Source organism: Spathaspora passalidarum (assembly GCF_000223485.1).
Source record: "Spathaspora passalidarum NRRL Y-27907 unplaced genomic scaffold SPAPAscaffold_1, whole genome shotgun sequence".
In the NCBI taxonomy this organism is placed as follows: domain Eukaryota; kingdom Fungi; phylum Ascomycota; class Pichiomycetes; order Serinales; family Debaryomycetaceae; genus Spathaspora; species Spathaspora passalidarum.
Window position 1 is genome coordinate 1,344,744 of NW_006767425.1, and position 24,163 is coordinate 1,368,906.

Consider the following 24,163-nt stretch of genomic DNA (forward strand, 5'->3'; position numbering starts at 1 on the left):
CCGTATTGGTTACTGTACAGCAACTCACATAGGTTTATGTGGCTTGCAGTAGTATGCTTTATTGGTATGTTTATACGTAATTGTGAGATCTTTTGAATGATGATCAACTGATAGGGACAACTGAGTATCTACATTGAAGATAGTTGTTTAGTAGATAGTAGAAAAACATATCTGATCAAAAGATTCAAACAAAAATTATATTGTTTAAAAACTTATACTAACGAATATTCATAGACTTTAACTAATCTATTAATGCTCTACTTACACATTCTTCTTTTGATAATTGGTGTTTCCGACATAGATGTAAGAAATAACAAACAAAAACCAAGCAGCAATCACAATAGCAACACTGACAATGTATAACCAAGAGTTGGTAATGTCCCAAGATCTCTTGAATTCATCATTGGCCAAGTGTCTCACAGTAACAACTCTCTTGTCTTGTAAATAAGACAATCCAACTCTCTTGTAATCAAGTTCAAAGGTGAAGACACCATGGTGGTCAGGAACAGTGAAGTTGACTCTATAAGTTTGGGCAGTTGCTGGACCATCTGGAGAATCACTAGGACCTACTGAAACCAAATTGAGTCTTTGGTATGGGTCCAACAACTTGAATGAAACTTGCAATTGATCGTCGTCACTAGCAATTTGGTATGGTACCCATTCACCGTCAACTGATTCAGACACGCCAATAGTGTAAACAACATCATCGTTGATTCTGTACAAGTGTGGGTTTTGGGCAGTTTCATTCTTGGTATTGTAATGTTCAACATATTGTAACTTCAATACACCTTGCTTTTGGAATGCCCACTTGTAAATATGTTCAAATTGAAGTAATTCACTGGATCCTAACCATGCAACACGGGCATTGTTCAATGCTTGTAATCCAACTGCCAAGAATCCTTGTTCGCCGAGTGTCCAAGCGGTGCTGGAATCTACTTGTTCCCCAGCTTTACCGGTGTATCCTGTGCTTGAAGATTTGACAATTGGAAAAATTAACTCGTTGTTGGAAATCAATGCACCATTGCCATGATATTTCACATTATCTAAACTTTCAACCAATCTGTTTCCAGGAACAAGGTTGTTTTCGGAGCTTAAAACGACTGATCCGTCTTTGGTGTTGAAATGGTCAAGGTAGTTGAAATTCTTTGGAGAAGGATAGATACCCAATTCATTCAAAAATGATCTGATTCCATTAGGCAAAACACTTTTCTCGCCACCAATACTAATGACGTTCCCACCGAAATGGTTAACAAACTTCATTAAACTATGTTGAGTGATGTTATTCTTGGCCGCGATTGCCTTCTTAGCACTAGGGAATAAAACCAAATGTTGGTATCTAGCGTGTTCCTCGGCATTGGCTTCAAAAAGATAGACGCTTTCGCTATCATGATATTCTTCGAATGTAACTGTGAATTGATCTTGCAAGTAATTGATAAATTGGTCAACTTCAGGAGTCAACAAGGTTCGGTTGGCAATTGAAGTCAATGATGAATCATACAAAACAAGAACTTGGGAGGCACTGGATTTGAGTGCATTGGCAAATGCAAACAATAAGCAAGCCACTAGCAAACTCAATTGGTTAAACATCCTTGATCTGCGTAGGTTATGGAATCAAGCAGTTGAACTTCCAATTTTCTGTTTTTTCAGTTGAACTTTTGACGTGTTAGAAACAACCGAGAGTTGTGTATATGCAGGAATGTTGACTATGGAGATTTACACCAAACCCTTAATACCAGACATTCTAAAGTGAGAAGTATATAATTACAGGGTTTGTATCGATTACAAAGATAACCCGTGTGTTTTCTTTGTAGACTATGTAAAATCTCGAGTTTTAATTGCTCAGATTTACACTTTGCCTGACTTGACTATATTCGACGCTACCACTTGCACATGCTATCATCATCAGATAAAAAAAATGAAAAGAAATTTAGAAATCTAACGGACTTTGCCAACCTTACCCAGCAACATGACAATTAAAGTTAAAGTAGAATTCTTGGGAGGATTAGACGTGATATCAAATTCTATCAGAGAACACAAATGTGTTGTCCCCTACGAAGAAGGTGAAGCCACCATGAAAGAGTTGATTGATCATATAACCAAGACCATCATCAGTGATCCCAAGGATATTCCTGTGTTTATAGAAGACGGAACCGTACGCCCCGGTATACTTGTTCTTATTAATGATACTGACTGGGAATTGGAAGGTATGGAGGAATACGTTATTGAAAGTGGTGATGTATTTACATTTACCAGTACATTACATGGTGGTTAAAATAGATGCTATAGATTTATATAGGTACCAAACGACATCCCAATAATCCTTGGCCTTCCCATTGGTCAGTAGGTTTCAACTGAAGTGTTAATCTCTCACCATTTCGCTTCACAACTACGTTTATCTCTTGGTTGATTTTACCACGGACTCTCGTGACTAGTGCAGAAAGATTTCTATTATTCATGGCATGGATGTCATCGTCAAATACAATAACTTGATCACCTTCTTGCAATCCAGACTTGGCAGCTGGTCCATTTTCCACTAATCCGCGAACTTCAGCAAATGGTATAGTATATGACGTTGGTTCTGGCCGGCTTCTCGTTTCTGAATTATCAACTAAATCTCGTCTTGATTGAAATTCTTCAACTAATTTCTCATCCAACAACTTCAACACTTGTTTATCATCATTCCTCAACCGTATGATCTTGACTCGAATCAATCGGATACTAACCACGTCAATATCACTACGAGGAAATCCATCAGGAGTGACCAAATTAGTAGACATATCAGCATTGTATTTCTGTTGCAACAAGTCAAACAATAGGCTAAGTTGTGTTTCAATCTCGGTTTTAACTTGGGATAGTTGGGAAAAGTTCAAGGTGGCAAATGTGCTGGAATCATATTCTTTGAATTGGGTATCGTCTAAATTAAGCAGTTTCATTAGACCCTGAAACGATCCTGCCAATTCTTGATCGTCAATAGTCATTTGTAATGGTAAAGATAGATGTAGGCTCGCCAAGTTTATATTCGCCTTGTGGTTGATAAGTAACGTTTGATTTGTAGAAACTGAACTTTGTTGGTGAGAAGAAAACATCAGAATTTGGTAGCGCTCGGGCATACTTTCTGTTGCAAATAGTTAGCATGTGTTGATGGTCCACGACAACAATATAATACTGATACTACATTTCTTAAACTGTTTAATATACAAATCTAAAGTCTATCCAAACATTAATTATTCCCATTATCTTCGGTACTAATAGCAAACGAATACGTACTCACGGTCTCCACTTCGTCTTCCTCATTCCCTTCACTAATTTCCTTCCAGGAAGCAATAGTCAACACGACAAATCCAACAATCACCAAAGCATCACCTAACAACTGCTGGAACCCCAATTTATTTCCAAACACCCACCACTCGACTATACCAATCAAGAATATTGTCAATAGTGAACTCACGGATGAAAGTACGGGACTGGTCAATGCCATAAGTGTCAAGAATGACGCACTGAATAGCAAATTGCTTATGATTGACCCGGAGATGTAAATCCAGATTGTGCGTGTATGCTCGCCATAATCACGGAAGTTGAATGAATGGATGTGGAACACTTGGGCAAAGATGATCATGCATGCGATGATTACAAAAGTGAAGAATCCGAAAAGCCCCATGACGAAATTGGCAAAGGTCAGTTGTCTTCTAGGTGTGATGATTTTGGATAAATGCGGTGGGATACACAAGTATTTCTTGTACGTTACCTCATAGTATCCGTACAAGACTGCACCGACTAATATTATGAGGTTTCCCCAGAATCGGTAGGGGTAAAGTGCTTCATCTGGGTTAGAGGCTTTGTCGCTGCCAGAGTATGCCACAAGGAATACCCCAGAAATAGCAATAATCACTGAACTTGCTTTTAACCAGGAAAACTTCTCATGAAGTAAAGGAACTGAGAATGCATAGGCAGTAAATGCAGAACAGTTGTAAATGGCAGTGACGTCAGACGCGTACGTCATTGACATGGCTCCATACCAAGTGAATCCAGCCACGGTAAGAACAAGTGTGATTAAGAATGCACGGGTTATGACATACTTTATAGGGCTTGAATGAACAAATGTCGCTATACAGTCAGAGACTGAGCTTGAGGATGAAATGTGAGGGCTGCTTTCAATAATTTGGTTCAAGTTCGTGGTGCTTCTATTGCCGTTAATGTTTGCTTCGTAAATCAAAATAGATGTATGGTAGATATTATGAAACTGCTTGACTATACATTTCTTGAAATACTCGTAGAAGTTCCCTTTTGTAGGGGGGATCTCAAGTGTTTGTCGTTGTTGTTCAATGTTGTGTTCATCTAATCTCAGATATTGTAATCCGGATCGGGCCGTGACTTCGGAACGACGGTTCTTTCGCAAGGTCTTGCCAAACGTACGCCATAACGAAGCGAATATTGCTTGTAATGGCCAAAGAGTCCACCATGATCCATGGGTGACCAATAAAAGAATCATTGGTTCGCCGAAGCCAAGTTGGTAAGCCTGGGACGTGAGCTCAGTCTGCATGACAAACAGGGCTAATGAAATGACAAACATTATCACCACAAAGAGGATCTTTGTCTTTGAGGTATGTACTTCTGAATGATGGGCATTATTCTCTAGTAGGTTTGTTATCGCCATGGTGGGTGGGGGGGGTAGAGTGTTTTTTGGTCAAAGAAAAAGAAAGTCATGTTTTTTGGGTTAAATATTTTGTCTCGTCTGGACAAAGGATTCGTACATTGTCTACTGAAATTTTCCTATTTAGTCACTATCACTAGCGTATGAATCGTCAGAGACTGCGTCACCATTGTCTGAATTGGCTTGTTCTATGTCAATATAATATTGACGAGGTGGAAGCACTCCACTTTCAACAAATTTAATCCGGGGTACAAGTCTTGGCAATATGATATCTACAACTCTCTCTCTAGTTAACAATTCATCCACCCATGCGTCGATATATGTTAAGCTATACCCGATAGGCAATTTGACTTCATTGAATATTGGCGACTTCAATTTCACCCGCAATTTTCTAGCATCTTGAAAATAAGGATCAAAAGTCTTGTATACCACGTCACTTGAATATACCAATCTAACATATATCAATGCCAATGCAGTCAAATATTTAAATTCATTGAATCCGAGCTGTGTCAAGTATGTGTCAATCATATCCTTCGACGGTTCCAATTCCAACATGCGAAGTAAGCAACATATGAATGGGCTAGGTCTACCGCTAGAATCAGTACCAGACACATACTTGACATGTTCGACTATTATAGGTAATATAGTTGCCTCGTTGGTGAGATAGAGGTGTTGTTTGTAAAAGATCGAGTCTTGAATTCTATGTCGTATAATTGGCTCGATAAGGTATGCCTTGTTGAGAACATTTCTTTTATCTTGATAAGTGGCTTGTTTCTTGTGATGAACGGTTTCCTTGGTGGACATCTCTTGATTCTGTGAAGCATCTCTCTTGTTTAAAAGTTCTAGCATTCGCGTTTTCTATGACGAACGTTGGTAGAGGCATAAACTGGCTTAGAAATTATTGCCAACTTTTGCATTTACAAGATTGATGTTTATTGAAGTATTGACACGATATAACTACCACTGCTGTTGATACTATAATAGTCATAGTAAACCTTACACAGGTAATAGCACGTCAGTTGAGTAACCATGGTATTCTCTTGGTCACGTGATTTGTTTACCTATTTTCACCACAAAATTTATTTCCTGTTTTAATTTTTGACAACCACCACACACACACACGTCTTTTCTTATCAGTTATCAGCCATGTCCTTTAAATTCCCATCGTTCGACTTGAAAGCTCTTCAAGATTCGTTACCAACTGTTGACCAAGTGAAGGAATCTTTTTCTAAAGTAAACGCTGGTAAAACCGTGGAACAATTTCGTGAATCAATTCAACCATTCACAGCTAAAACTGGACAATTGATTCAAGATCAGTTAAAGCAAGTTCAACAATTAGCCAGTAATACTACTGACGACGTTGAAGTGAGTGAATTGCCTGAAGAATACTTGCAGTTGGAAACCAACTGTGACTTGTTGTTGAAGTTGTACACTGATTTGATTCAATATACTGACGATACTTATGGTAAGATTAGCTATGATTATCCTCCAGGAAGCTCCGCTATTAATAAAATCAAAGATGCCAATGTCAGTGGCGTTATCAGTAACAAGTTTAACCAATTAAAGAATGTATCTTCTCCTCAAGAATTGGAAAAAATTTTGTTTAGCAGTTCTCAAGAACCTACTAATGAAGGCAGTGTTACTATTCAACCTACTTCTCCTGACCTCGTTAAGACTTTGTATGGACAATTATCTTCTCTTGCTTTGAAACATAGTGAAGAATTAAAGAGTTCTGAGAATCCATTATCATTTGCATTATTGCAAGTTTCTACCACTTATCATGAAATTGGTGTTGCTAGATTAGACCAAGATAAGAAGATTATGGCTGGTGTTAATGCTGAATTAGCTCGTATTTTGAATGAACAATTCATCAAAGTTAATGAATTACGTAAACAAGTTTATTCCACCAGAAGTGAGTTTGATTTATTAAGAGCTAAATACGAAGAAGATCCAGAAAATGAAGATTTGATTGCCAAGGAAGATGAATTAGTCAGTGCTACTGAATCTGCCGTTTTGGAAATGAAGAAGTTCTTGAAGCCTTCCAAGAATATTGATTTGTTGAAGGTGTTTATTAGTGCTCAAAAGGAATTTTTTGAATTGAATGCAAAGAAATTAGGAGAATTGTTAAGCAACTTGAGCAAGATCCCAATCAATGGTGAAGATGAAGAAGATGATTAAGCTTTTGTTATATATAGTTATGTATTTTGCGTTTTTTTTTAGCTTTATAGAAATTTACTTTTATATTACCGCGACTTTTCACCATACAAAAAATTTTCGAATATTTCCGACACCCTACTTTGGCAACCAAATTCAAATACAAAAGCAATATAATATACACGATGTCAGCTACCGCAGTAGATGAACAAAAGTCACAAGCATTACAGCAAGAATACAATAGGTATCAAGAATTAATTACCGAATTGGAAACACAATTGTCCACCATAAATTCACAACTACAAGAACATTTGATTGTCGATAACACATTAACTTCCATAGATCCAGAAAAGAGAGCTGGTCGTAAATGTTTCAAAATGATTGGTGGCGTCTTGGTGGAAAAGTCAGTTGACGAAGTGATAAAGATTTTAAGTGAGGAAATCAACACATTAAAGGATCAAAAGACCAAGACTGAACTGGAGTTAACTACCAGCAGAAAGAAATTAGAGACTTGGATGACTACAAACAAGGTCAAGATCGTCAAGGGTAATCAATAGAGTTAGATATATTCAATATACAATAATAACTAGGCAATACTTTGAACATATTCACTACGTGCATTAGACACCTTCCCGGTATCTCTGTTGATTGCTTCCCACTTAGGCTCATCTTTGAACAATCTGACAGCAGTAACTTGTTTCAATTCATCAGTTAAGGTGAATCTGTGGTAGATACCAGCAGGCAAGATCAACAAGTCATGTGGAGACAACTTAGCTCTGATCCAGCGGTCTTGCTTGTCTCTAACATCAAAATATCCTTCACCAGCAGTAACGTATCTAATTTCTTCGTCTTCGTGGTAATGCTCCTTGTAAAACTGGGCCATCTTGGCATTATAAGCATCCAAATCGTTATTGAACGCATCCAAGTCTAAATTGACCACATCACGGTTCTTATAGTCTCTGTCCTTGGCGATTTGGTTCAATTCATCTAGGGTCTTGACATTTCTGTAAAACACACCGATTTCAGCTAATTTTTCTAAGGAAACTGGTTCTCCAGAGTTGTGTGCCTTGGTGAAGTCTTCTGGGGTATCCTTGTTATCGTGATAGTATACCTCAACCATTTTCTGTGTACTTGTAGGGTAAGGGCACGTTTTGCGAATAGGGCTGTAAAGTGGAGTTTTTTTATATTTTTCTTTATGTCCTGCATGTGGGATCGACTGATTACAAATTGCAAAAAAAAAAACTGTGGTTGCAGTAGACGACAAAGTACGTTTATGTACCGTATCAGCCGTGGCATGTATAGACCCTCTGTTGTATATTACCAATTGATACTTCTCCAGAGCTTTTCCTCTCCAAGATGTCACTTCTTGTTGAAGTGACAAGCCAAGAAAGGTATTCTTGCATCTTTGTTGAACTTACTTCTCTAGTATATAAGTAATAACTAATGATAGATATTGTTATGCAAAAACATGGTTGTATTAACTTTGAACTGTTCTATGCTCCAGCTTGGTGTGTGCCCTTGTTCATTGGAGTACATGCACCATCAATTTAATCTTACTTGATAATATAACCGTTCCAAATTGTGGCTTCTAGACCTTTTTGTATGTCTTTTTTCTCTTTTATTTTTGCCTGCCAGGAATTTTTGCGACACTGCGAATTATTTTGACAAAACAATTGTCACTTGAAAAAAATGAGACAGCAAAAATTATAGGCAACCAACCCTACATATACATAAATAGTACATTTCTACCACCATGTATAACAGCCAAAACAATTCACATGGGTATCTGAATTCCCAAACCAATGGGAATCATGGGGTGCGAAATGACCCGTCAAACCGACTGGCATACCAACAAAATATTGAACAACAACTAGCATCACAAGATTCTAAGAAAACATCATATAGAAGAACACTAGACCATGGGAACAACATGGGACGATGGTACATCTCCAAGAGCTTGGGATTAAGTAAAAGACAACAGAGAATTGGGAAGGTCCGACCAGAATCGTCCTATCTCATCGATTTCTTGCCCAGTTTGGCATACTCTAGTTTCATGAATTTAAACCGACGCAATAACGGCAATAATATGGCTGTTATGGATATAGAAACCAAGTTTGTTCATTTGTCGCTGAATAAAGTTAAGCATACTATAAATACTGTCAAGTGGACCCCCGAGGGAAGACGGTTAATTGTAGCATCGCACAGTGGTGAGTTTACGTTGTGGAATGGGATGACGTTTAATTTTGAAACCATTATGCAAGCTCATGAATCACCTATTTTAGCTTTGCAGTACTCTCACAATGACGAATGGTTACTAAGTGGAGATCAAAGTGGTACGATCAAGTATTGGCAGCCCAATTTCAACAATGTCAACAACTTGACTGGTCATTCCAGTGGAATTCGTGATATTGCCTTCTCGCCCAACGATTCGAAATTCTTAACCTGTGCTGATGATTCCACCATCAAAATTTGGAATTTTAATAATGGGAAAGAAGAACGGACATTAACGGGTCACCATTGGGAAGTTAAATCGGCTGATTGGCATCCTGATTTAGGATTAATTGTCAGTGGATCCAAAGATAATTTGGTGAAATTGTGGGACCCGCGGGCATCTACTTGCATAACCACTTTGCACGGGTTCAAACATACTGTAAACAAAACCAGATTTCAACCAGCAGGAACCGCGAGATTGTTAGCATCAGTATCGCGAGATCGTTCATGTAGAGTTTTTGATTTACGAACTATGAAAGATATGCTTGTTTTGAGAGACCATGAAACAGATTTATCCTGTGTGGCATGGAACCCTGTTCAGGCATCCTTATTGACCACTGCTGCTTATAATGGATCCATGAATCATTATTTATTGGATTCTTATATTCCCGATTCTAACCCAAGCATACCTAAACGAAACACGTCTACATTCACTACAGCACCCACTATGGATTCCGTGCATAAGATTCCATTTGCTCATGAAAAAGCGATCCATGCATTGGAGTATCATCCTATGGGTCACATATTGTGTTCGGCAGGTACCGACAAAACCGCGAGATTTTGGTGTCGTGCAAGACCAAATGATCCCATGCAATATAAGGATCCAATCTACACTGATGATAAACAAGGTGCATGGTACTATGCGGTTAATAATAGTGTTAACGCCGTCATGGAGGATCCCTCTACTGCTTCTGCTACTTCTGGTAGTACTGCTGCTACTTCTGCGCTTGACTCGCTAGCTCATGAAGATAAACGGGAAAGATCTGCTACTCCTATAGTAACCATTCCTGGTTTACACATTCCCGGATTGAGTAGCAACTACTCGAACGAATCGCCTGGCAATGGGAGTACTCCCAAGAATGGAACAATTCCGGGATTAAGAGGACATTACTAACAGTTCTAAAATGTCTATTGTTCTATATAAAAACTGTATCACATATTAATAGAAATTAAAAGAATTAAAAATAAAAAAAAATCAATGTAACCCAAACTTTCATAGCAAGGTCTAGCTTGTTTACTGAAAGTTTAATAAAAATGTATCCGACATGTTAACCTAAAAAAAAACCCATAATCATTAATGTTGATTGTACCACCTATCAACAGCTTGTTTGTAGCGCCTCCCCTCGTTTTCATAATAGTGCTCTTTAAACTCATTCAAAATTTTATACCAGTATGAATCAGCTTGGAATTCTGGTTCAACATTGGCCAAGTCAAATGTTTCGCCAGCATTAACCACTTTCATATATAAAGCCAAGGGTAAGTTTTGCAACTCCTCTTGCGTTACTGGCTGATACATCTTAATGTAATGTTCAGTACGCTTTTTGAAATCAGCAATGGCAGCACTGTAATCAGTTCCTCTATAATCATTATTTCCTGCCTTTCCATTAATATTGAAATTAAGGTATTTGGCATCATTGCATTGAACATCAAAGATTATAACCTTGACATTCCCCTTGGCCTCCTTCATGACAGTATCAATCATTCTCTTTCTTCTATCCACAGTGGTATTGGTAGCATCCAAGAACCCAACTTGGATAGCATTGTTGTTTAAACTGTTGATCAAGTTGCTGACTGTGATGGTAGCATACAACTCTCTATCCTTCTTACCTTGTTCATTGCTAGGATCAAAGAATGCTGCATCGTTAAAGCAAGAGTTTCTTCTTCTCACATCTCCAGCGTTAAATATTTGGGCTTGGTAGATGGTAGATTTGTTGATGAAATTCTTGAGCTGGGTGCAAATAGTGGATTTTCCAGAAGCTGGTAATCCAACGAGTATAACCACTAACTTCTCATCGGTCTGCGGTATATTCTTTTGTAATTGTTGTTGAATGTTTAACTTGGTGTTTATGATAGACGAGAATTCAAACTCAGTTAAAGGTTTGAAGTCTGTCTTGGATACAACTGGTGTTATAGTGGTGGTGCTGGGTAAAGTGTTTGGTGCATCAAACAAGGAATTTATTGATGTCTCGGAGTTTGTAACTCTGATATCTACTGGACTGGCGCCCGAGTAATCGGTAGGAGACAAATCCAGGTCGATCATGTGTTTGTGTTCACTCATAAAGGTAGATTCGAATGGACTATAGTTTGGACTGAACAAATCAAAAGTGACGTTCTTCGGCTGGGGTATATCTTTGTATTTGGTATTGCTATTTGTGTATGTAGACATTGCTATTGGTAAGCCATAAAAAAAAACCAAGCTGGTACTTTTTTGGCTGCGGTCGACTGTGTGTGTGTCAGTTTATATATATATCAAATCGACAGTCCGGTGACGATGTGATGACTAGAGCTAAAAATATTACGGTAAAAATAAAAATCATAAACTTCCTGTGAAAACAGGTGACGGTCCGAAGGCAGTGTCTTATAATAAATTTCTTGGAATGCTTATTGCAAATTGTAATTGGAAATTTTCCGGCCGGAAAAATCTTTTTTGTTCTAACCTGTGAGCCATTTTGCAGGTAATGCGTGTTTCTTTTTGTGAAACGCCTCGGCCAAAGTGTAAACAGGTCACATCTTACGAAATTTTTTCTTTGAGTATTTCCTATTTGGGAGGGGGGGGAATCTCTATTTTTACAGGCATCCCTTATTTTTTAGCTTTAATCAGGTTGTGTCTCACAACCTTCGTGATTCGTGCCACGGGTTGTCCGTGACTCTTTTCTTTTGTGCAATCACTTGGCCCGCGTGGACCATACGAGATTCGAATGTGCAGGTATTTTTTTTTGATTGGCACATGCTTGCCCTATAGTGGAAGCTCCATGAGTCAGCCTTGCCCAGCTTAACTCCTCCTTATTGTCGGAGTTATGGAAAGAAGCTTCTTGAGTCATGGAATTTTTTTTTTCTCATGATAGGACGAACGGGACAGCCGGACCTACGGGCTCACTTCTTATTGTTCAAAGATAATGTCTACCCCAGGTTAAGATTACTATATCGAACCATATCCGATAAGCGTACTCCATGTGAGTCAAACTCAGATGCGCACATACGGAAAGCTAACCAGCAAATTTCAAAACTCACTCTCATCTCGAAACTACATAAACTCGCTTCTTGGAAATTTATTTTTTTTTTTTTCTTATGGTTATAGCGGCCATCTCAATGGTTGTGCCCTAAAAAATTTGGTGGTGCGCTGTTGCATGGCCATTCTGCCCGTGTCATATTTTTGTGTGTATTTTTACAGGTGGAACCAACCTGCCTCCAATTTAGTTGTCCTGTCAGCTTCGGAGTTCAGACTGCAGTAATCGGACATAATATGAGCTCATTTTGCGTATGATGTGTGACAAAACGGACTTAGTGCTCGCCTCAAAGTTATGTGTCGACCATTACCATTGTCCCATACGTCATTAAATCCTTTGTTCTGTTGGATTATGTCATATCAGGGCTGAGACACGGATGGTCAAAATACACGACCTGAACTGGATTACATAATAAAATTATTATTGTTTACATTGGTTGCTCAGATGTAGGTCTGGAACATTGTTTCCCATATTAGGTTATTCATATCGGCTATGCATGGAATAACTTTTATTTTTTATTTACCTGTACTACTATGTAACTACAAAGCACGTTGCAAATTTTTGCGATAGGTTTTATAAAAAAGATGATACTTCCTTAGTAATATGTAACTATATACAACACTTTTATTCCTTTGGACTATATACAATCTTTCCTTGCTTTTCTTCCTGTTTATCCCATTGCCTCTTTCTAAGTTGTCCGACTTTTTCTAAAACATCAAGTATAGTTGTTTTAGGTGTTTCTTGATCTCCCACAACTATAGTGTCGGAAATATAGTTAAGACATGACAAATATCTTGCCATTATAGAATTTTGTTCATAAGTAAGTCTTGCAATTCTATAATTGACTCTCCAATTATCTGGGTCATCGGGCAAGTGATGTACACGCATTTGTTTACCATTCACGGTACTCTTCACAAGTGAAATCTTGTAAAGCAAAATATCCTTCTCCTTGGTTATTTTCTCATTGAACTCCTTCAATGATTCACTGTGCGTTTTTAAATTCTTCAATCTTTCTGTATGAGTTAACCCCTTGGCATTAAATGCGGTTGCAAATTGTTTGGGGAACTGTTGAATCTCATCAACTTCGGTTTCGGTAATTGGCACGGCGTATGCTTCTAGGATTTTTCCGCCTGCTACCTTTCTGCAATTAACAACTAGTCTAAATGGTTGATTAGGATCTTCCAAATCCTTTAAAATATGGTTATTTAATAAAGTTTGCCAGAGATCCAAAGAAAATCGGAATTGAACATCAGCTACTTGTGATGCTTTGTCATCGAGATGTTCTTCACTTATCTGGTCAATTGGAACATCGGCGTAAGGGTCAGAAAATTTGACGTGACTATAATAAAGTTTATCCAAGGTTGATAATGGAAGGTATTGGAATCCAAAAATGGAACTAATGTTGTGATAAGCTACGAATATACCATCCATTTGCCCGATTCTAGCTTGGAACATATACTTCATTAAGGCTCCAGTTCTGATCATGTCTCTAAACTCTCGTGCAAATGATTCATATTTACCATTGGTTTGCCAAATTTGATACTGGCTATGCTCCATGCTGGGTTCATGCAGTCGAGATCGAATTGATAAAGCAGCACGGGTCTTCAAATCAAAAGTCCCATTCCCCGGTAATCTCTCGTCATAACAATCCAATTGTGATCTCATGAGAAAATCACCATAGGTAGCATAATTATATACATTAGCTTGGTTCTTGACTTCAGAATCATTATCCTTATGGAATTTCACAAATTCATCTTCGGGATTGGTTAATAATGTCTCTAAACACATCCCCATGGCCAGCAATAAGAATTCGGTATCACATGAACGGTCTGATTCCATAGAATATATAGTCTGGCCCTTATCATCTTGACCCTGAGGTTTAACAATCATGCTTGATGCCAATCGGAACGATAAGCCAGTAAAGGGTACATAGCCAAACCTGTCAGCATTGGCTGGATCATAATCATTCCAGAACAAATACAACTTACTGAGTAATTGAGTCATAGATGAAGTGGATGAGTAAAATTTGGCCGATGCTTCCTTGGCATGCTCGAATAATACCTTATCTCTCGAAGCTGGTTTGAATTCTTCCAACGCTTCAAATTTGAAATCCTTATGACTGATAACATTCTTTAAAAAAGGCGGGAAATTATAAACTCGGGTTCGAGGATCTTGTAAGAAATGAACACCAGGGGAGAATAACACACGATCCAAATTATGTGCAAGTCTAGGAATATGTTCCGTATTTAATGGGATAAATTGTCTCATCTTGCTTGTTTTTGGGTCTGATGTCCAATATCTGTAAAGTTCATTACCAGTCCTGCTTACACCTTGGGGAATTCTGTCTTTTTCTTCGATTGATTTAAGTATATCTCTAGCAGCGTCTATTGTCAGCTTGGGTGTTTTTGTATATCCTTTCCTCCTGTGAAATACGGCTTTGGCAGGCTTGGGTCTAGTCATCCCAGGAACGAGCACATCCATTTCATCTTCATACTCTTGGGGGACTCCTTGAGGTCTAGGAGTGGGTATTTGCTCTTCATTCACATCAATATGTTTCTGTCTGTTTGTAGGAATCAATTTATATCTCCGCTTTCTGGCCTCAATGGCAATCGCGTCATCTGAAGAAATTGATTCTTGGGATTCAACCAGTTCAGCAACTTTGATGCTTTTAAGTCGAGGTCCATATATTGATAACGAACGAATCAACACCAGTCTTGACTCCTGCAAGATGGATCTGTGAGATAGCGAAAGCATTCAATGGGGATGAGATTCAAAGATTTTGCTCATCATAGCAGAGAATCCCTTGATTTTTTTTTGGTCAAGTATGTTTGCGCAAGCAGTGAGAGTTTGTTGCAAAAAAAAAGAATCATGATTGTTTTGGGTTGCAGCTTGCAGGGAACTAGAACTAACGTTGTTCCTAGTGTTTCTCTTTTGTAAGCTGTTACATTACATACGTGCCTGATGTGAACGACTTGTTCGTTGAACGATAAGGGAGGGGTTCGCATAGGTAAATCTTCAGGCTACAGTACAAACAAGCAATGTGGTAAAATTAGGCTAGATCCATTGTTGTATTATGTGGTTCCATTAGATCAATTCTTGTAGTGATTGGGAATGATTAGTTCTATTCTGAGTGATAGCTATAATCAAACCAATGGAGTATTTCCAAATGCATTTTTATGTTTTAAGAACTATTCAAAAACAAGGGGTCTACTTTCTCTTGGATTCAACAAATTTCAAACGATAATGATTTAGTACTTTAGCTTGATATCTGCTTTTTCAAGCTTCATTGTTTACTATCTTTTTGTTAACTTTCTTTGTTGTCATATATTGGAGATATTTTTGTCAGAATTTAGCAAAAATTATAACTATATGTTTAGCAAACGAAAAATCTCATGAAATCAAGAAAACGAATAACACCAAATGGCATACAATACCAAACACCATCCATAATGATGATTTAATACTTAGCTAACCGTCTTCTTACTTGAAACTGCTTCAATAGCATTTTAACTACGTAAATGTGGCATATTAGGTCCACCAGTTAGGCTTCTTGAATGGAAACGGTATATATACAACCTAGGAATTCATGTGATAAATCGTACTACCAGATCAACTCAAGCACATATATACTGGTAGCTATAAAGAAATGGTGGAATATGTCTAGGGTCGAACACATTTAGCTTTTTTGCAACTTGATATCTCTCCAATCACGTGCAACAAACATCTACCAGGGCTGAAACCCTACAGATTCGATTTTTCTGTGCACGACAAAAAAATAAAAAGCTCTCACTCAAAAATTTTTTTTTCAGTTGCAGCCCAAGAGTTCACACTACAGTGCGTGCGAACTGTTACCAACCCCATTACCAGTTTGGAAAAAAAAAGAGAAAAATTCATTTACTTAAAAATTTTTTGACGTCCTTTTGAAAAGAATTCGTTAAAGCCAATCACTAAACAATGGGTATGTGATGATGACACCATAAACAACGACAACCGTGTGTTACCTTGCAATATGATACATGTATCGAGGTGAATATCTGTGAATAAAAGAGGAATATCTCAAAGAGGAGCAGTATAAGACGAGATCGAGGATAGTTAAAGTGCATTATACATGAAATCGTTAGATGATTGTAGACAGAGTGAATGAAATATGAACACGTTTAAAGAAGAGAATAGTACTGCAACTATACCTAGCGATGAAGAACATTTTTTTTGTTTGCATAGACCTAGATCTAAAGAATATCGAAAATAGCAATATTGCAAACAAGCACTGCAAATGATAATTAAACGGTTGTCTTTAATTCTTGAAAACAAATTACTAACTATTTTTTACAGGTAGAGTTATTCGTAACCAAAGAAAAGGTGCTGGTTCTATCTTCACTTCCCACACCAGATTAAGAAAGGGTGCTGCCAAGTTAAGAACCTTGGATTATGCTGAACGTCACGGTTACATTCGTGGTATTGTTAAGCAAATCATCCACGACCCAGGAAGAGGTGCTCCATTAGCCAAGGTCGTCTTCCGTGACCCATACAGATACAAGTTGAGAGAAGAAACCTTCATTGCCAACGAAGGTGTCTACACTGGTCAATTCATTTACGCCGGTAAGAAGGCTTCCTTAAACGTCGGTAACATCTTACCTTTAGGTGCTTGTCCAGAAGGTACCATTGTTTCCAACGTTGAAGAAAAGGTTGGTGACAGAGGTGCTTTAGGTAGAACCTCCGGTAACTACGTTATCATTATCGGACACAACCCAGATGAAGGTAAGACCAGAGTTAAGTTACCATCTGGTGCCAAGAAGATCATCTCTTCTGACGCTAGAGGTGTTATCGGTGTCGTTGCCGGTGGTGGTAGAATCGATAAGCCATTATTAAAGGCTGGTAGAGCCTTCCACAAGTACAAGGTCAAGAGAAACTCCTGGCCAAAGACCAGAGGTGTTGCCATGAACCCAGTTGATCACCCTCATGGTGGTGGTAACCATCAACATATTGGTAAGGCTTCTACTATTTCTAGAGGTGCTGTTGCCGGTCAAAAGGCTGGTTTGATCGCCGCTAGAAGAACCGGTTTGTTACGTGGTACTCAAAAAACTCAAGATTAAATTATTTAATTTAATTGTACATTTATATACGTAAATTTTTCAATACAATAATGAAATAAAATAGTTTGGGTTAGTTGATATTCAATTTAATATAAAAGATAAAAATAATATAGCACTACGTAAAATCAGCAAAGGATTAGTTTACGTTCAAGCGGTTGTAGTAGCTAATGCATTGTTGGATAAAGATCTCTCTGCATCGATAATCTGTTTAGTAACAGCATTGGATCCTTCATTATTTGCGGCTGAGACTAGAGAACTTCCAAGAATAGCAGCAGGTGATTTTAATTTAGATGCAACTTCTTCTATCTTTGACTTATAAGCAGGCTTGATAACAACATGTCTTCCATTAAGTTTCTGGGACTTTAAATTAACAATGATATCATCCAAACTAGTTTGGGAGGAATCAACTTTGGCCAAGACGCTAACATAAGAACTCTTGAGGTTTATTGCTCCTCTCTTTAGCTTTCTATTTCTAAAGATGTAGATTTGTGCTGGACCGTATTCTTTAAAGAAGTCCCTAAGTGATTCATCTGTAATCTTAGCTGGAGCTTTAGGAATATACAATGTATCCTTGGATAATTCAGGCTTGGTTCCAGCAACAGTCCCAGTAACAGAAGTAGTATCTAACGCTGTAGTTGTAACAGTTGCTGTTGCAATTTCGATCTTTGTTTCCTGAGGAGGTGGTTTAGTCTTAGGTTGTTCCGGAGTCAATTGGAGATCATCGCTAGTGATTGCTGGTTTCTTACCGATGCCAAAGAAACGACGTTTTGGATCGTAAGCAACGTGCTTTTTAACACTCATTTGACGCTTCTTAAACATTGCTCCATCAAATTGTTTAACAACAGCATCAAGATTCTCACGAGTTTTAAACTCAACATAGGCAATTCCCAATGGTCTTTGTCTACCACTTCTAGTGAAGCGAATAGTATAACTGGGGATCAAGATATTGATTCTAAACAAGGGTTAGTTTTTGGCTGCCAACTTTTGTGGCGGGTAAAAACATACGGTTCATATTTCCTGAACAACTCCTCTAAATCCTCTTCAGTAGTTTGATAACTAAGATTCCTAATGTACGCCCTATGACGATCGCTTGAAGTGGAAGATGACATCCTTTCCTAATTGATTACGTCTGATGTAAATATATTTGTATTTTTGCAACACTTTAAAATTTTGGCTGCCTTTACAAGACGAGCGTCAGAAAAAAAAAGAGTAATTGGTCTACATTCAGTAAATACTGTTATATTCTGAAAAAGCCATAATCTGCCTTAACATTACCTAACAAACCCGTACATAAATATAGTATAATTTGAAATCATCAATTGATGTTATAACGTACAATTAAAATTTATTAAAATAGAACCGGATCATATATATAGAAACATACAATTCAGCTTTCCCCTATCTTTTTTTATATTTAAGCGGATTGAGCCTTGGCAGCAGCTAAAGCCTTAGCAGTACCGTGTAAAGCGTATCTGTGGTTTCTCTTGAACTTAGCATCAACACCCTTTAAAGATGGGTACTTGTAAGTCTTAGGCTTCTTGATACCGTTCTTGTGAGCCTTCTTGGTTTGGTTGTGGGCGGTGTGGTTCTTAGATTTAGCCATTTTTCTATAAATTTTGTTAGTATAACGATTCCTTGATGAAATCACCTGATAGACTTAATTATCGTTTCCGCTTTGACCTGAGTAAACTTTTATAGTAATACATGATTTGTAAAGTATTTTCCTTGGTTGATATTTCTTATTCATCATGTTTTCAAAAATTTTCAATGTCAATTTTATATTACATCCTCTTAGTTATTCACTTCACAAACATCTCTCCACATTACACAACATCTTATTCTATTCCATAAGGTCCGTACACAACATAGTCTCTTGGTGATCCATTTAAACGTCTTGCACATACACTTAACTATAATTACAGTATCGAAACAAAAGAACTGTTCAGATCCTTCAAAGAAAAATATATTTCTCTATATTGGTTTTGGCGGTGCGCACGGTTTCCCCTGGTCATCATAGTTAAGGCGTGGAACAGGAAAAATTTTCCCAGTGCGAACTTAAAGAAAGCACGTGATAAGTATTAGGGCAAAACCCTAATGCTTACAAAATTAAACATATCACCATTTTTTTCCATACAGAATTAATGAGTGTTTAAAAGTTGGAACGTGAGATTAAAGGAAACTAGCTAAATATACAAAAGAAGAATATAGAATAAATGATTAAAAGTAGGTTAACTCTAAGAAGAGGTTGCAACGCTAGCAGAGGCCTTAGCTCTCTTGGCAATCTTGTCGTTGGCTTTAGAACCCATAATACCACCACCCCAGTGTCTTCTGTTGTCTTCGTACTTTTCAATAAAGTTAGCATTGATGGTAGAAACTAATTTAGATAATTCAGCTTCATCAGCACCGTTAACTTCAGTCAAAGCAGCAACAGCAGAGGTCTTCTTGTGGACTAAGGTACCTAATCTAGCCTTACCCTTAACAATGGCATATGGAACACCCATCTTCTTACATAAAGCTGGTAAGAAAACAACTAATTCAATAGGGTCGACGTCGTTAGCAATCAAAACTAATTTGGCCTTCTTGTTTTCAATCAAGGAGACAACGTGATTTAAACCGTATTTGACAACCACTGGCTTTGGAGAAGCATCCTTGGCGGACTTTCCTTCGGCAACAGCAGCGGCTTCCTTGGTTAATCTTTCCTTCTTTTCAGCAGAAGTTTCTGGTCTGTACTTGTTGAACAACTTGAAGGCTTGAGCTGCAGTGTTCTTGTCCAAAGTTTGGGAAAATTGGGCAATAGAAGGAGGAACCTTCAATCTTAAAGACAAAATCTTCTTTTGTCTTTGCAATCTAACATATTCTGGCCATCTAACAAATCTGGATAAGTTTCTGGTAGGTTGAATACTTTGACCGATACCAAAGTTCTTTGGAGTAGATTCGATCAATGGATTCTTTGGACTAGCAGTAACTTTAGATTTGGCGGCTAATGGAGCTGGAGCAACTTTCTTGGAAGAAGGCTGTGTCATTGAGCAAGTTAGTATAAAAAGGGTTCTCTCAAATAAATGTCAACGAACATTCCTTTTTATAAACCTTAACTCTACAGTATCATATAAAGATACTCAGCCTGTGCATCTAAGAAGTGAATACTTCTTTCTTAATAATCTGATACATGCTGTAGAAGAGTCGGCATTAGCCAACGCTTAATACGAGCGAAATACCCAGAAACTTCAAGAATTTTCAACAAAGCATCACTCCAAAGATGCACAACCTTTTGTCTTTTTTTTAGATAAAGATAGAGGATTGAGCATATAGGGAGGATGTTGTTCCAACTTTTAACTTAAGAACATACCATTGTATTATTAGTTCTTTATTATTGTTATTTGGGGGTTTGTAGTAGTGAAAAGAAATGAATTTGCTTTGAAAAAAATTTTTTTTGTAAAATTCTTTTCATTGTAGTACACATAATTTGGATGTATTTTTCAGAACGCGAGTAGATCTCAGACCGTAAATACCAAGCATTTTGCAGCCAGATTTTATTTCTATGCCAGTAAAGCTGACTAAAGTTGAGCTTTTCTTAGCATAATCTGAATAATACAATAGTTTCATATTGAGAAATTTGTTGTATCCAACTTTGTGAACTTCAAATAAGTCCGTCGTCTTCAAATGTTTCTGATCTAACTACTTAAAAACAGAACTCTTATTCAAAAGTCATGACACTAGTGCTACATGTTACAAAAGCAAGATGACTTTGATACTAGTTCACCACCTGAGTTATTGTATTAGATTATAAAAATAAACATTCATCCGTATAGATCTAATGAATCTAACAAAGAAAAAGCAAGGTCAACCGTGGACATGGGCCACTAACAAAACCAGAACCTACAAGCCATGAATATCGCTTTATGTTTTATACTGTAAGTAGCACCAAGTGAATGTAGTATAACTTAATTAACTCAAACATTTATCTATGATTTTCTAAAAAGGTCTCCTTAAACGTGATCCCTTTTCAAAGCAATAAAGTTTATCACCATTCTATAAGACAAGAAGGTATAATGATAATACTTCAAATTAAATTTGGATAAATACACTATGTTTCGCATATTTTTGGTTGCTTAGATGTGAATGTCAGAGAATTAATGTCTATTCTAATATGCTAATTGTATACAGAACAGGGAGCACCACCAATTGGTGTTTCTTCGAATTGCTCGTTTACAGAGTTACCATTCCTGTTAGTGCCAATTCATGTGCATAATTTTCGCGATTTAAATTTCCCCACTGAAAAAATAATCTTCATGTGCATTTTCTGAATGGTTTGGAAACACACCCCCCCCCCCCCCACCTTGAGAAAGGTAATTCCATAATTTCCTAACGTGTTCTTAAATATGACTTCCGAAAAGATACATCACTGGAACATGCCTGAATTTAACAAGAAGTTGCGGGCGTCTTTTGAACCCAGTGATACATTATTGCTCACAACCACCCCCACCCGGCAATTGTTAGCCGACTCTCCGGCACTAGTGTCGGCATTATCTCAAATATTTCCCTATTTACTACTAATCGACAACTTTTTGGAGATTATTACTTGGACCAATGAAGATCATTATCAGAATTTCCTCGTGATAGTAGCGTATGCTTGCACCGTCTTATATTGGAGTTGGATCAGTTACTTGATTTTACCAATGCTAATGGTTCTCGTGTTCACTAGCATCGTGTGGTCAATATCTTCCGTCATATATGATTCCAAATATGATGAAAAACCTACTATTGAAGAAGTACTATACACATTACATAATATCACAGTTAGATTTGAGATGTTGTTTAGGCCTTTCAAACATATTCCTTTGACACGCAACAATTTTGTCAAGCTTTACATAGTTACAATTATGTTAACCCCGTTGCACTTCCTTCTCATAAGAACGATATTAACACCTCAAAAGTATTTGTGCATGTTCGGAATATGCTTATTTACATTCCATTCACCTTGGGCGTTTGCAACAAGACGGTTGTTCTGGCGTTCGTTGTATGTGAGAATTGCCGCCTTTTACCTCACAGGAGCTGATATCAAGATAACAAAAACCCATGAACAATTACCATCACAACCAGCCAGTGCAGCTACTAGTGATGTCGAGGAACTGGCTGCTGCTATCCCAGTTTTAGGAGACTTCCGAATTATTAAAAAGTCAATTGTATCACCTACTCGTGTAAAGCAAATTGTAAAATTTGAAATATTGGAAAATGAAAGAAGATGGATTGGAGTAGGATGGAGCAAGGTTTTGTATCCCCATGAACGACTGAACTTTTGTTACGACAAGTCTCTCAATACTGCACCGAATATTAAAGATACTTCCATCAACGAAGATAATTTCCCATTTCCAGTGTTTGAAAATGATCTTTACAAGTATAGATGGGAATGGGTCGATACTGATTGGAAATTAGACGAAGAGTTTAACAAATCCAAGACTGAAAATGGTTGGGTGTACTACGATACTAAATGGTCTGACGGTCGATTCCGAGATGGATTTTCAAGGTATACCCGGTCGAGAAAATGGACTAGAAAAGCAGCTTTGTTAATTGACAAACAAGGTACAGTTTATGATGAGTAGAAAATGTTATAAAGTTTATTTCTTGATTCCAGTAGAAGCATGTAAACGTCTGCCTCTTAGTTTCCTGTTCTGCGCAGCTAAATTTTTACAACTAAAAAAAAAAATAATAGGCAGGTGCAACAAAAATTCGAAAGGAGACCGAAAATTTTTTTTTGCTTGTACTTTTCTATGCTTCTTCTTTGGACTTGACAACGATACGCCAACGATGAGTTCTACTGCCAATTTACAATACAAGGACATCCCCAAGAAGTACATCGATCCTCTTGCTCCCAAGGACAAGGGTGATGGTTCTAGAGTGAATGGTAAAAACTGGAAAATTCTGAAGGATGCCTTCAGAGTGAAAACCTTAGGTGTTACCAAGCCAAACTCTTTTCAAGCTAGAAATGAAAAGAAACTCCAAGAGGAGCAATACAAGGCTAGATTAAAGGAATTAAAGGAAGAAAAGGAAAATATCAAGAAGCAAAGGATTGATGACTTGAAGAGAAGAAGAGAAATCAAGGCTGAAAAGGAAAGGTATGAAAAGTTGGCTGCTAAGATGCATGCTAAGAGAGTTGAAAGATTAAGAAAGAAGGAAAAGAGAAACAAATTATTGAAGGAACGTTAGTTTTAGGAGTCAGATCAACTGGAGACTAATTCATGTTTGTCATGGAGCAGGATCATCAAGTTTATTATAATTCTACAAACTTGCCACGCACCGACATTTTGTGATAGGATAAGCTATTTGGTTGGAAGATGGACAAAGACTGTAGCAGGTTTGATTTAATTGCATGATTTGATTTCAGTTACAATTTCGCGCATTGGCTATTTTTCCGAAAAGGGGATAAATGAGATGAGCACTGCGAAATTAAGGATTTTCACAAAAACCATATTTTTCATTAGAAAAGAAGAAAACAAGTTAGAATTTCGAAAAGTGCTATATGACAAACGGAAGAGGTGATATGTGAAGGCATGTACATGATTGATGAAACAGTCTTTTAGTAGCGTTTCAAGCTTTGCAACATGAAGCAACCTTTTTTTTGTGTATGCTGTAGAATTTCTTTTTTATTGTTTTTGCCTTCGTGTTAAATAAAAATGGAAACGTTACCCGGATTTTGTCCATCAGTATAAATAGAACGAAAATTCCCTCGTGTTTAAAATTTGCCATTTTCAAGAATTTTTCTGTTCCTG

General features: G+C 37.5%; 17 protein-coding genes across 17 annotated transcripts; 7 read left to right on the plus strand and 10 right to left on the minus strand. All coding sequences in view use genetic code 12, as the record gives it.

Annotated features, from left to right (window-relative positions):
• Window positions 1–94: 94 nt before the first annotated feature.
• On the minus strand, window positions 95–1,605 carry WBP1 (dolichyl-diphosphooligosaccharide-protein glycotransferase; the record flags this gene model as incomplete). Its single annotated transcript, XM_007372603.1, has 1 exon — window positions 95–1,605. One exon carries the CDS (start codon window positions 1,258–1,260, stop codon window positions 262–264), a length of 999 nt encoding a protein of 332 aa, XP_007372665.1.
• A 351-nt stretch (window positions 1,606–1,956) lies between these two features.
• On the minus strand, window positions 1,957–3,032 carry SPAPADRAFT_58465 (uncharacterized protein; the record flags this gene model as incomplete). The annotated part of the gene is made up of 1 exon (XM_007372604.1): window positions 1,957–3,032. The coding sequence occupies one exon, from the start codon at window positions 2,976–2,978 to the stop codon at window positions 2,289–2,291; it is 690 nt and encodes a 229-aa protein (XP_007372666.1).
• On the plus strand, window positions 1,967–2,272 carry SPAPADRAFT_48272 (ubiquitin-related modifier; the record flags this gene model as incomplete). The annotated part of the gene is made up of 1 exon (XM_007372605.1): window positions 1,967–2,272. One exon carries the CDS (start codon window positions 1,967–1,969, stop codon window positions 2,270–2,272), a length of 306 nt encoding a protein of 101 aa, XP_007372667.1.
• Window positions 3,033–3,220: 188 nt separating the features above from the next.
• Window positions 3,221–4,654, minus strand: SPAPADRAFT_53561 (mannosylinositol phosphorylceramide synthase regulatory subunit; the record flags this gene model as incomplete). Its single annotated transcript, XM_007372606.1, has 1 exon — window positions 3,221–4,654. One exon carries the CDS (start codon window positions 4,652–4,654, stop codon window positions 3,221–3,223), a length of 1,434 nt encoding a protein of 477 aa, XP_007372668.1.
• A 120-nt stretch (window positions 4,655–4,774) lies between these two features.
• Window positions 4,775–5,455, minus strand: FGR16 (U4/U6-U5 snRNP complex subunit; the record flags this gene model as incomplete). Its single annotated transcript, XM_007372607.1, has 1 exon — window positions 4,775–5,455. The coding sequence occupies one exon, from the start codon at window positions 5,453–5,455 to the stop codon at window positions 4,775–4,777; it is 681 nt and encodes a 226-aa protein (XP_007372669.1).
• Window positions 5,456–5,783: 328 nt separating this feature from the next.
• On the plus strand, window positions 5,784–6,908 carry SPAPADRAFT_58470 (uncharacterized protein; the record flags this gene model as incomplete). Its single annotated transcript, XM_007372608.1, has 1 exon — window positions 5,784–6,908. One exon carries the CDS (start codon window positions 5,798–5,800, stop codon window positions 6,827–6,829), a length of 1,032 nt encoding a protein of 343 aa, XP_007372670.1.
• Window positions 6,909–6,940: 32 nt separating this feature from the next.
• On the minus strand, window positions 6,941–7,947 carry SPAPADRAFT_58471 (acireductone dioxygenase (Ni2+-requiring); the record flags this gene model as incomplete). The annotated part of the gene is made up of 1 exon (XM_007372609.1): window positions 6,941–7,947. The coding sequence occupies one exon, from the start codon at window positions 7,923–7,925 to the stop codon at window positions 7,392–7,394; it is 534 nt and encodes a 177-aa protein (XP_007372671.1).
• On the plus strand, window positions 6,991–7,362 carry SPAPADRAFT_53564 (tubulin-binding prefolding complex subunit; the record flags this gene model as incomplete). The annotated part of the gene is made up of 1 exon (XM_007372610.1): window positions 6,991–7,362. The coding sequence occupies one exon, from the start codon at window positions 6,991–6,993 to the stop codon at window positions 7,360–7,362; it is 372 nt and encodes a 123-aa protein (XP_007372672.1).
• A 611-nt stretch (window positions 7,948–8,558) lies between the features above and the next one.
• Window positions 8,559–10,190, plus strand: SPAPADRAFT_131444 (cleavage polyadenylation factor subunit; the record flags this gene model as incomplete). Its single annotated transcript, XM_007372611.1, has 1 exon — window positions 8,559–10,190. The coding sequence occupies one exon, from the start codon at window positions 8,559–8,561 to the stop codon at window positions 10,188–10,190; it is 1,632 nt and encodes a 543-aa protein (XP_007372673.1).
• A 180-nt stretch (window positions 10,191–10,370) lies between these two features.
• Window positions 10,371–11,462, minus strand: SPAPADRAFT_58473 (6-phosphofructo-2-kinase; the record flags this gene model as incomplete). Its single annotated transcript, XM_007372612.1, has 1 exon — window positions 10,371–11,462. The coding sequence occupies one exon, from the start codon at window positions 11,460–11,462 to the stop codon at window positions 10,371–10,373; it is 1,092 nt and encodes a 363-aa protein (XP_007372674.1).
• Window positions 11,463–12,364: 902 nt separating this feature from the next.
• PET127 (Pet127p) lies at window positions 12,365–15,590 on the minus strand (the record flags this gene model as incomplete). The annotated part of the gene is made up of 3 exons (XM_007372613.1): window positions 12,365–15,037; window positions 15,258–15,323; window positions 15,559–15,590. 3 exons carry the CDS (start codon window positions 15,588–15,590, stop codon window positions 12,928–12,930), a joined length of 2,208 nt encoding a protein of 735 aa, XP_007372675.1.
• Window positions 15,591–16,225: 635 nt separating this feature from the next.
• RPL2 (60S ribosomal protein uL2) lies at window positions 16,226–17,500 on the plus strand (the record flags this gene model as incomplete). Its single annotated transcript, XM_007372614.1, has 2 exons — window positions 16,226–16,261; window positions 16,636–17,500. The coding sequence occupies 2 exons, from the start codon at window positions 16,258–16,260 to the stop codon at window positions 17,394–17,396; spliced, it is 765 nt and encodes a 254-aa protein (XP_007372676.1).
• Window positions 17,501–17,543: 43 nt separating this feature from the next.
• Window positions 17,544–18,356, minus strand: SPAPADRAFT_132083 (uncharacterized protein; the record flags this gene model as incomplete). The annotated part of the gene is made up of 1 exon (XM_007372615.1): window positions 17,544–18,356. A coding segment is annotated over one exon (813 nt), but the record flags the coding sequence as incomplete, so codon positions are not given.
• A 275-nt stretch (window positions 18,357–18,631) lies between these two features.
• On the minus strand, window positions 18,632–19,319 carry RPL29 (60S ribosomal protein eL29; the record flags this gene model as incomplete). Its single annotated transcript, XM_007372616.1, has 2 exons — window positions 18,632–19,002; window positions 19,301–19,319. The coding sequence occupies one exon, from the start codon at window positions 18,997–18,999 to the stop codon at window positions 18,811–18,813; it is 189 nt and encodes a 62-aa protein (XP_007372678.1).
• A 230-nt stretch (window positions 19,320–19,549) lies between these two features.
• Window positions 19,550–20,772, minus strand: RPL82 (60S ribosomal protein eL8; the record flags this gene model as incomplete). Its single annotated transcript, XM_007372617.1, has 1 exon — window positions 19,550–20,772. One exon carries the CDS (start codon window positions 20,417–20,419, stop codon window positions 19,631–19,633), a length of 789 nt encoding a protein of 262 aa, XP_007372679.1.
• Window positions 20,773–21,722: 950 nt separating this feature from the next.
• SPAPADRAFT_146330 (uncharacterized protein) lies at window positions 21,723–22,996 on the plus strand (the record flags this gene model as incomplete). The annotated part of the gene is made up of 1 exon (XM_007372618.1): window positions 21,723–22,996. One exon carries the CDS (start codon window positions 21,776–21,778, stop codon window positions 22,994–22,996), a length of 1,221 nt encoding a protein of 406 aa, XP_007372680.1.
• A 168-nt stretch (window positions 22,997–23,164) lies between these two features.
• Window positions 23,165–24,124, plus strand: SPAPADRAFT_58485 (uncharacterized protein; the record flags this gene model as incomplete). The annotated part of the gene is made up of 1 exon (XM_007372619.1): window positions 23,165–24,124. One exon carries the CDS (start codon window positions 23,202–23,204, stop codon window positions 23,598–23,600), a length of 399 nt encoding a protein of 132 aa, XP_007372681.1.
• Between the last annotated feature and the right edge of the window lie 39 nt (window positions 24,125–24,163).